General features: G+C 64.4%; 1 protein-coding gene across 2 annotated transcripts in view; it reads right to left on the bottom strand.

The window, feature by feature from the left end:
* CTBP1 (C-terminal binding protein 1) overlaps positions 1 to 8,799 on the bottom strand; it is a 17,035-nt gene extending 8,236 nt beyond the window's left edge. For both annotated transcript variants that reach the window (XM_077750444.1, XM_077750443.1), the window contains exons 1-2: positions 8,604 to 8,799; positions 7,002 to 7,156 (exon numbers count right to left, since the gene is read on the bottom strand). In XM_077750444.1, the coding sequence (XP_077606570.1) occupies positions 7,002 to 7,156; positions 8,604 to 8,610 (162 nt within the window). In that variant the 5' untranslated portion in view covers positions 8,611 to 8,799. The remainder of the gene's footprint in view (positions 1 to 7,001; positions 7,157 to 8,603) is intronic.
* Positions 8,800 to 9,462: the final 663 nt, after the last annotated feature.

Here is a 9,462-nt window from a genome sequence, read left to right on the forward strand (position 1 = left end):
GTCACACCCGGGTCCCCCGCCTGCCTGTGCCCCTAACCCGGCCCAGACACCGGGGCGGGGGGGACCACCCCATCCCCAGTCTGGCCCCAGCCTGGGACAGTCCACGGGCCTCCTCTCAGCCTTCTCAGGCTGGAAGCCGCCGCCATGACATCTGAGGTCACCACAGTGTGGCCCCGCTGACTTGGCTCACTCACCAAGGATCCAGGGGCCCCGCCCCATAATCTGCAGGCCCAGGAGAACGCACTGTAGCGGGCTCACCTTGCCCGTGGGCACCAGACGGTAAAGCAGACAGAGAACGCCAGGCGGTGGGAGGACACAGAGCGTCGGAACCCCAGCCCCACCCCGGCCCTGCGGGCGTGGGTGGGGGCGGCGGAGAGCCCCAGGGCCGCTTTGACAAATTGCGACCAGGGCGCGGCGGCCCCACGAGGAAGCTACACATAATCGCGGTAGAAGCGCACATGGGGCCGCGAGACCACGAACAACTGCGGGTGAAGGACGACCACACGCTTCACCTGCGTGAGGAGGACGGCCGGGCGGACCTTCAACTTGCCCCCAGGCTCCGGGGCCAGCACGGGGCGCGCAGGCGCACGGGTGTGGATGACGCGGGCTGATGCGCCCCGATGGGGGCGGCCTTCCCCAAGGTTAGGGCTCCACCCACGGCCCCGCCCACGCGCGGAGCTGTCCGTGGGTGGGGACAAGCCCTGGAGAGGAAGGCAGCGCAGAGCCACGCCCACCCCCACGCGGGGCCTGGTCTTTGCTGACCCCACCCCCACGCGGGGGCAGACAAGTGCGGACCACGCCCACCCCCACGCGGGGGGCAGACAAGTGCGGACCACGCCCNCACGCTCCCTGCCGGCTACTCCCAGCAAGCACAGCACCCGCTGTGGACGCCCCCCGGCGCGCCCCCCAGCCACACAGGAGGCAGGGACGCCTGGTTCCTGGGGGCTTCGTCCACGTTCAGGAGAGCAGCAGGCCGCGCCCCAGGGCCACAAGCGCCGCCTTAAAGGGCTATGGTGGCAAGAGCCAGATGTTGGTGGAGGAGCCGCAGGGTCCACTCTCTGGGCGCAAGGGCTGGAGGACCGAGGTGCCCCAGACGCACAGCGTAATCCATGGCAGGCCCGGAGTTCGGGGACTCCAACAGGGAAGAACTGGGCCTTGTAATCAATGACATCTCAAATTCAAACAAACGCCCGGCGGCACTGTGCCGCTGTGTCCCCGGACGGAGCTTCCGGTGCGGACTCCGGGTCCCCCAGGGCGAGTGGGGCCAGTGGCGGGCTGTGCACAGGCTGCTGGATGGCAAGGCACCAGGTATGAGCTGAGGGGGCTGCGCCCAGGACAGCCTGGACGCTGGGCTGACGGGGGAGTGGCACAGAGCAGGTGTCCCGTGCGGGGCGCAGGGTGCTAACGGCCCCGTCTCAGTCCTTGTCTACGACAGCTGAGCCCCCGCTGCACAGACAGCAACCCAAAACGCAGACAACTCCCTCAGGCTGGCATGACCTCCCTTTTCCTGCCAGCAGGGGCGCACAGAAAGGGCCAAGGGAGAGACGACTGAGCGGCAGGGCAGGGGGAGCCAGGCCCCTGGTCCGGCGAGCTCTGGCCGGCTGGACTTGAGGGGGATGAACGGCTGGGTGCCGGGGGCCCCTGTCCTGTTCCCTGCACGGAAGACGCTAGGAACTTCTGCTCCTAGAGGCAAGGGTGTGCCACGCTGACCTGGGAACGAACAAGACGGGTCACCGCCCACATCCTGATGGCTGTCCCCCGCCCCCAGATTATGGGAAGGAGGTCCAGGCTGCACAGGTACCTCTGGCACCTTGACTGGACCTGGTGCCCCCACCTGGGGACGTGGGGGGGCAGGAACCCGTGTGTGACGGGGGGCAGCAGTGCGTGCCCACGGGACACAGGGAGGAGCACGTGGGGAGGGTGGGCAGGAGTGGACTTGGTGAGGGCTCCGGGGCACGCCTCGGCCAACAAGACGCAGGTGAGAGTCCCCTGGCTGCCCTGTGCCGTGCTGCTCGGACCAGAGAGGAGGGTGGCCATGGCACGGGGGCGGGGGAAGGGGACAGGCCTGCCGGTGCCCACTGCGGGCAGACACGGCGTGCAGCGGACACGGAGGCTCAGACGCATGCCAGCCGGCGTCAGCAGGAGCAGCCCTGGGCCCAGGGGCAGCCGGACTGCGGACGGGAGGCTCCAGAGGTGAGCCTGGGTCCCCGGCCTGGGCGGCTGGACGCACGCGGGCCTCGCTGAGGCGGCTCAGCTGTGGACGGACAGGTGGAGAAGCCTGTATGTGTGCAGGCGGCTGACTTCTCTTGAGCATTTAACCACGGCAGGACTGTCCCGCGCGACATCCCAACGTGGGACAGTCCCGAATCTGCCGGAACATCCCACTGTTGGGGCGTCTGGGTTACATCCAGCATTGGCTGCAATAAAAATCCACGGCTGCCTTGAGATAAGTCGCTAGCAGTGCAAACTAGCGGGTCCACTGGAAAGATCTCTTTTTGGGCTCTTGGCACACCTGGCGGTTTCGACCCCTCACCAGCACTGACCCAGCAGCGCCGGGCAGTCTGGAGTTCAAAATGCTACGTGTGAGGGGCACAAATTGGTACCCATTTTTTAGCCTTAGTTTGCACCTCTCCGTGTGACCTGCCCACGTGTGTTTCTTGGTAAATTATTTTTTCGTGTCCTAATCCTTTTCCTACTGAGCAAATCTTTAATCGCACAGCATACCAAGTGAAGCGTTCTCCAAACAGGAAGCTGCACACTCCTCAGCGGCCTCCCACCCCTGGCCCAGTGCCAGGGGCCCCCGTCCAACGATGGGGGGGGAGAGCCCGTGCAGGCGCAGCTCCGTCCAGAGGAGAGCAGGCCAGGACCTGGTCCACGCCACTCCACCCGGCCCCTGGTCCACGCTCCTTGGAGGTCCCTTGCATTCCCTCTCGTGACCACAAAGTGGCTGGGACACCCCCAGGTACCACACTGACCTCCCAGAGGGGAAGTCTGTCCCCTTAATTCAGAAACCAGTAAACTCACACCCCCCTCCAGCAGCCGTGTGGCCAGGCTAGTGACTTCACTGTGTCTTTAGCCCCAGAGGGGGTACATGGGGCCCATCTTGCAGGATGACTCAGCACATGGGCCCCGGGGTGCTCACAGCAGCAGGGCCGAGGGGTACTCACTGGGCAGCACGCAGAAGGGGGCCACTAATGGCCGGTTGGGAAGGTGCATGCTGGGAGGTCCGGCCAGGGCCCACCACGCCCCCTCATCCCGTGCCCATGCACGATACACAAGCTTCCTGTGACTTCCTTACATTTTACTTACTTTCTGGGTCCACACACAAAGATGTGGCTCATTTTGTGGGGCTGTGGCTCAGAAAAGCATGGTAGTGACACGGTGCCCCAACACACTTTTATATGGTTGCAGACATTTCCCTGTGACAAAGGCCGCGTGCAGGCCCAGAGGGGAACAGGGCACCTTTCAGGTTTTTGCAGAAATGCCAAAGTACCATCAAAGCCGGCCACAGCCGTGGCCACCACCGGGAAGGAGCAGCGCCTCGTGCGTCCTGATGCGGCCAGAGGCGGCTCTGCGGGGTGCGGGAGAGCCTGGGGGTGGCAGCAGTGTCGCCTGCTTCCTGGCAGTTGCTTTTGCCCAAACGCCCCCTCCCTCCCCACCTTCTGCGGGATCTCCCGTTGCTTGGAGGCGCGGAGTACTCGCTGCCGAGCCGCTGGCGCTCAGGCGCTGCACACACCCACTCTTTCTCGCTCCTCCTCGTTTATTTCTTGAGCCACGTGACTGTCGTGACTGTCGTCACTGCTCTTTACTCCAGCGACCTTTTCCGTTACCCGGCCCCGCCCTCCACAGACCGCAGCACAGCCCCTCCAGAAGCCCCTGCTTGTTAGGAGACATGCACACGGGCGGCCGCTCACCTGGGAGGCTGTTCCGGGGCACCTACGGCTCACTGCCCAGATCCTCACCCCTGCCCCAGGGCCTCTGGCCCGTCTGCTCAGTGGGCACCAACGCAGCCCTACTTTCTGCCTGAGTCGCTATGACGTTCCTGCCCAAAGCCGCCTTGTGCCACGCGCTCCTCGCCTCAAAGCCTGTCTCTGCGTCTGCCTGGACGCTCCCCTCGCTCCTCACACGGCCCCGGCACCTCCCTCCCAGGACCGGGCGCTTCACTTCCGACCAGGATTCTCGATGCTTTTCCTGTGCCCTCGCCATCTTCCTTAACACGTCCCCACGCTGCTGCCTACAGGGGCCCCGCCTTCCCAGAGACGCCCCTCAGGGACTCCCCACTTGGGGCCCCCTTCCTCATGACTGCCCCCTGCTCTGCAGGGCCTATCTTTAAGGAGCTTCCCAGGAGGGTAACAGAAAACGCCCCTGCCTCTGCGGTCAGACCACCTGCAAGCCGGCTTGACCACTGTTTTCCCCAGAAGCTTTAAGGCACCCAATGTGGGGCTGGTCTGACTCTCGCCGCTCTGTGGGTAACGAGCCCCACACCCCCAGCACTGGTGGGATCAGCTACTTGAACAGCAGGGCATCTGGTGGCCCCGAACACTCATCCTGGGTTTGCGGCAGGAGAGCCAGAGTCTCCATTTAGCTCCGGAAGGTTTCTTCATCACATGTGGCGCTAGCCTCAGTCTCTCCTCTGTAACACCCGGGTGACATCTGACGTCCAGCTAGTTACGAGCAGGTAGAAACCGCTGACCCACAGTGCGGTGGAAGAGAAGCTGTCTCCCTCCCGAGCCGAAGCCCGCAGACAGGTGGCCCGGGGGCCCTGTGTCAGCTCCACAGCCACCAGGGTCCAGGGCTCCTGCCAGGTGGCTCCGCCGCTCCAGGTGGCGGCCCAGGCTCCGGTCAGCACACGAAACCCTCTACCTCCTCCTGGTTGGGCTTAGTCACGTGGCTACACTTGGCAGCAAAGCTTGGGGAAGGGAGTGCGTTTCCACTGGGAAATGGGGGATTCCGAGGGTGGCGGCTACGCGGGCACGTAGGCTCGGGGCTGCCGGGGCGACGCGGCTCTCCTCTGGTCTCACCACTTCCACTCTTTCAGGCTCCCCGTGACTGTGTCTTCCAAGCTTTCTATGAAGATTAAAACTTCCCACTCGCGGGTCTGATTCCCACGTGCGCGACGCAGTTCTCGGATGCCGCCTTCCAGTCACGAGCGGCGGCTGCACCAGCAGGTGGCCCCGCAGGCCTCGTTTAGGCTCTAACTGGCCAGGTCCCGACGCTCGCTTCCACCCGAAGCGGAAGTCAGGGCGGTCCTCTGCGCGCACCCGCATACCTGGCCTCCTGAGCCGTGTGGCTGCGGCGTCCAGCTGGAGGGCTGGGCCGGCAACGTCTGTCTGTCTTGTCTGTCTGTCTGCTGGGCACGGGGCAGAGTCGCTGAGCTGAGGCTCCTCCCTGCCCCTCCCCGGGTGTCTGACTTATCTGGGTTTTACATGAAGTTATTGAGAGAGTTTTGATAAATTACAACTTTAAAAGAACACATGCTTTGTGTCAGTTTTCAAATTTATTGGTAGAACTTGCTTTAATGTTGCTTATGGTTTTTAAACATTTCTCTGTCTCTCTCATGTCCCATATTGGTTTTAGTTTTAAACTAAAAGTTTTTTGGGGCGTCTGGTGACTCAGTCGGTTAAGCGCCCAGCTCCTGACTCCACTTAGGTCTTGATCTCAAGGTTGTGTGCTTGAGCCCTACATCGGGCTCGGTGCTTACAGTGTGCAGCCTGTTTGGGTCTCTCTCTCCCTCTCTCTGCTCCTCCCCGCTTGTATGTGTGCACTCTCGCTAAAATAAAACTGTAAAAAAAAATTATTTTTATACATATAAAAAAGTAAATCGATAAACTAAAAGTTTTAGTTTGAAATACTAGAAGGTTCATAAGAAGTTTTCAAAAGTCGCCCTTCCCCAGGTCTGCAGCCAGTTCTCCATCTTTCCGCGTGTGCGCACGCGCGGCTCCATCCGGTGTGGATTCCAAGTGGCCGCTGCCCAGGCGGACCACGGGCCAGCCCATCACTCAGCCCCACGCGACCTGCCCCGAAACCAGAGCCCCCACACGCTCTCCCCCGGCGCCACCACACTCGCCAGCCTCCCCGGGGGACTCCAGGTCAGGTGGAGGATTCGGGCAGATGGGAGGTTCTCTTCTCTGCAATGGACATGGGGGGGGGGTCACTGGGGGAGGGAGGTTGCAGCGTGTGCCTCCCGCAGGGGCTGCTCTGTGAGTGCCCCATGGCCAGCAGGCGTCTGCCAGCTCTGGAAGCTGGTGGGCTGTCACCGGGTCACGTTGCTCCGACCCCCTCCCCCCGACCAGTAGCGCCTGAGCTTTCTATCAGCAGCATGCAAGCCCAGCCCACCCTCAGAGACCCGTCCCATTCCATGGCATCCGGGCCCCTGTGGGTTTTCTTCCACAGTTATGGCTTCTCTCTGTGCAGGCAGGGGCCATCTGCCCACGCGCTCGGGCTCTGTGACGGACACGCGGCACAGATCCATTGCTGGAAAGGACATGAGGCTCAGCCAATGGGGCCGTCCCCTCCCAAGGACCATCCGTGGCCTCTGCCAGGCCCCCAGGCCGCAGCAGCGTGGGGTCGCCGGCACCCCAACTCCAGGCCTGTCACGGACGTAAACAGGCTGGGTGGCCGGCATGTGACAGCGGCGGCTTCGTCCAGTCCATCCTGGCGCCAGGGCCCCAACCCGGACTTGGGGCTACTCTGTGCCCACAGGCCCTCCGGGAGCCCCGTCCAGAAGCAGACACCCCAGGCCTACATGCTTGGCCGCCAGCCTGGGACGGCCCAGGTGACCAGTGTGGGACCAGAAAAGGCAGCTCACGGGCCACAGTCCCATCTGCCGTGTCCGCCACCCCGGATCTGCTTTCTGGGAACACCTGGTTACCACGGCAATGGCCTCAGAGGGGGCAGGGCGACGATGGCCGCACTTGTCTTGGCGGCAACGGAGCTCCTGAGGCTCATGCCTGAGGGGCCTGCCTGCCCTCCTCGCTCCCCCGAATACCCCACGCCATTACCTTCTCGTGGATCTCCTGCGTGGACTGTGCGTCACAGAAGGCCACTGTGGCCACGTCCTTCAGGATGGGCATCTCCACTGTGCAGTCCCGGCCGTCCAGCAGTGCCACCAGGGGCCGGGGGTGCAGGGGCCCGTTCATGATCGGGGGTCGGACGCCTGTGGAGACAGGGGCGGATGCTTAGCACAGGGACGGCCCTGGCTGAGACCTCGTGGCCCGCCGCCCGCCTCCACCCGTGGCCCCGAGAGTTTGGCGTCCACTCATCTGGACTTGGTCAAACCAACGTCTCTGCTGCTCACTGACACCCGAGTGAACGGGGACCCCTGCCCACAGCCACCACTCCACGGGGCTCAGAGCTGCACACAAGTGTGGAAGCGCCGGGCCAGCCACGGTCTTCACCACTGTGACCCTGGGACATGCAGACGCGGCGCCACAGCCTTCGTGACAGCACCCGTGGTTTCTTTCCTGCCTAGGGCGGCAGCGTGGCTACCCAGAAACCGCCACAAGACCACGTCCATGTGCGGGTTTGAACAGAGGAGACAGTGCAGAGGCGGGAGGGATGAATCACCGAGACACAGCCAGAGCCCCTCACCTTCCCGGGACAGGGACTAAGCACCACCAGACGCTCTTTCCGCACAGGAGGAAACTACACTTCGTCCAGGAGGGCCTCCTGGGCGACAGGAACGGCCACGGTCCGCGTGCCCCGCGCAGCCCCACAGCCTCGCAAAGACTCACCCCCAGGGAAGGCCCACGGCCCATCACTGGCCGGCCCCAGGGGCGCACAGCCCACCCACCGCCTTCCACAGCCTTCATGAGCCTCTCAGATGCAGCGGCCCCAGTAGGCAGCTCCACTGGGGCCTGGGGGGCCAGACCCCCACCCCGCTGCCTCCCCGACAGCCCCGTGAGCGGGCGGTGCGTGTCCTGCCCCCGCGGGTTCCCAACAGCCTGGAGCTGCACGCGCACAGGGATCTCCCATCTCCAGTCCTGCTGGGAGAGCACGGTTTCCCTCGGAAGGTTCACTTATCGGCAGAGGCTCATCGTCGCTGTTCTCGTGACCTGGGGAAGGCCGGCCGCTGGCACCCCTCAGTGCTAACCTCCAACAGCACGGACCAGCGCCACCTGTGCCAGCTAAGGCTGGAAGGCAGCTCGTGGGCCACAGCCTGGAACGGCCCCCACGGGCCCGGACACCACGGATGCCAGGGCACCGCCAGCTGCAGACCACGCCGTGGCTGGTGAGCAGCACATGAGCAAATGCCCGGATGCAGTGGCGGGACCTCCGACCGGCCGACACCCCCTCACCCAGGGAGGCACTGGCATCCCGATCACGCGGCCGGCGCCGGAACAGGCCCTGGGTTTCCATGGTAACACCCCAACCCAGCACCGAGTTCACGGGGGGATGAGCAGAACCCAGCATCGTCCTGCAGCCTGGCCCCCTGCCCCGGGGAGGTGGGGGGGCTGGCCCCCCTGAGGAACACCCTCACTGCGCAGCACGTGCCGGGGGGCAGGCCAGGCCGCCCTGGACCGGGCGCGCGGGGTGACCATGCTCCGTGCAGCCACAGAGGGACAGGCTCCCAGCTGCCGCACGCTCCGGGAGCCCCGACCAACCTGACATTTCTTAATATGGGCTCAGCTTCCACGACCATGAATTCGACTTTTCAAAGCGATTTATCTTCAGAATCCCCCGGCAGAACTGCGTCCTGTCACTGGATCCTCATCCCACGTCTTTAATTGTCTCGAACCAAAGCTCTTAGGCTCCTGATCCGCCGCGACCACCGAAGCCTGCGCCGGGGTCAAAGTCTGACTAAAAATTAAACACAAGAGACACGTTAAAACACCATCGCAAGCCGGCTAGGACTCTCAGACGCCGGCCGCTCCACACTGCATCCCGGACCCGGGCCTGTGGTGCCCAGGCTGGACGGGACCTGCCCTGAAGGTCCTTGTGCGCGGCCCCGCCCCACGTGCTACCAGTGTCCTCGAGGCGCGAGGCCGGGGCCCGGGGGCTGGTCTGCGGCCAGCCTGCAAACTGCGGTCTCCTGTCCCCACGTCCTGGGCCTCTGTGACTGCGCAGGGGGCCGCTGGATGATGCAGACTGGACAGACACCACTGGCCGGCACCACACGGGCTGTCCCCCGGGCCCCCTCTGCTGGTCCGCGCAGGCCACACCCCCGGCACAGCGCCCCTAACGGGACACTGAGGACCCACACCTGTAGGGCAGGCTGAGGATGTGCCAGGGGCTGGAACTGAGCATGGATGCTCGGGACCCCTGCTCTCAGCCTGAGGACAGCGTGCCGGGGCGGCCCCGAGGCCTGGCTAGTGCCACGGTGACCGGGACCCACGACTCCATCAGCACAAACCTCAGGATCGGGAGCACCTCGGGAGGCCCGGCACAGAGCAGGGAACACACGCACCACCCTCCGCCTGACGCCGGCCCCAGGACAGGGCAGGCCGGCCCCAGCAGGGACGT

This window comes from Crocuta crocuta, unplaced genomic scaffold, assembly GCF_008692635.1.
Source record: "Crocuta crocuta isolate KB4526 unplaced genomic scaffold, BGI_CrCroc_1.0 scaffold179, whole genome shotgun sequence".
Taxonomy (NCBI): domain Eukaryota; kingdom Metazoa; phylum Chordata; class Mammalia; order Carnivora; family Hyaenidae; genus Crocuta; species Crocuta crocuta.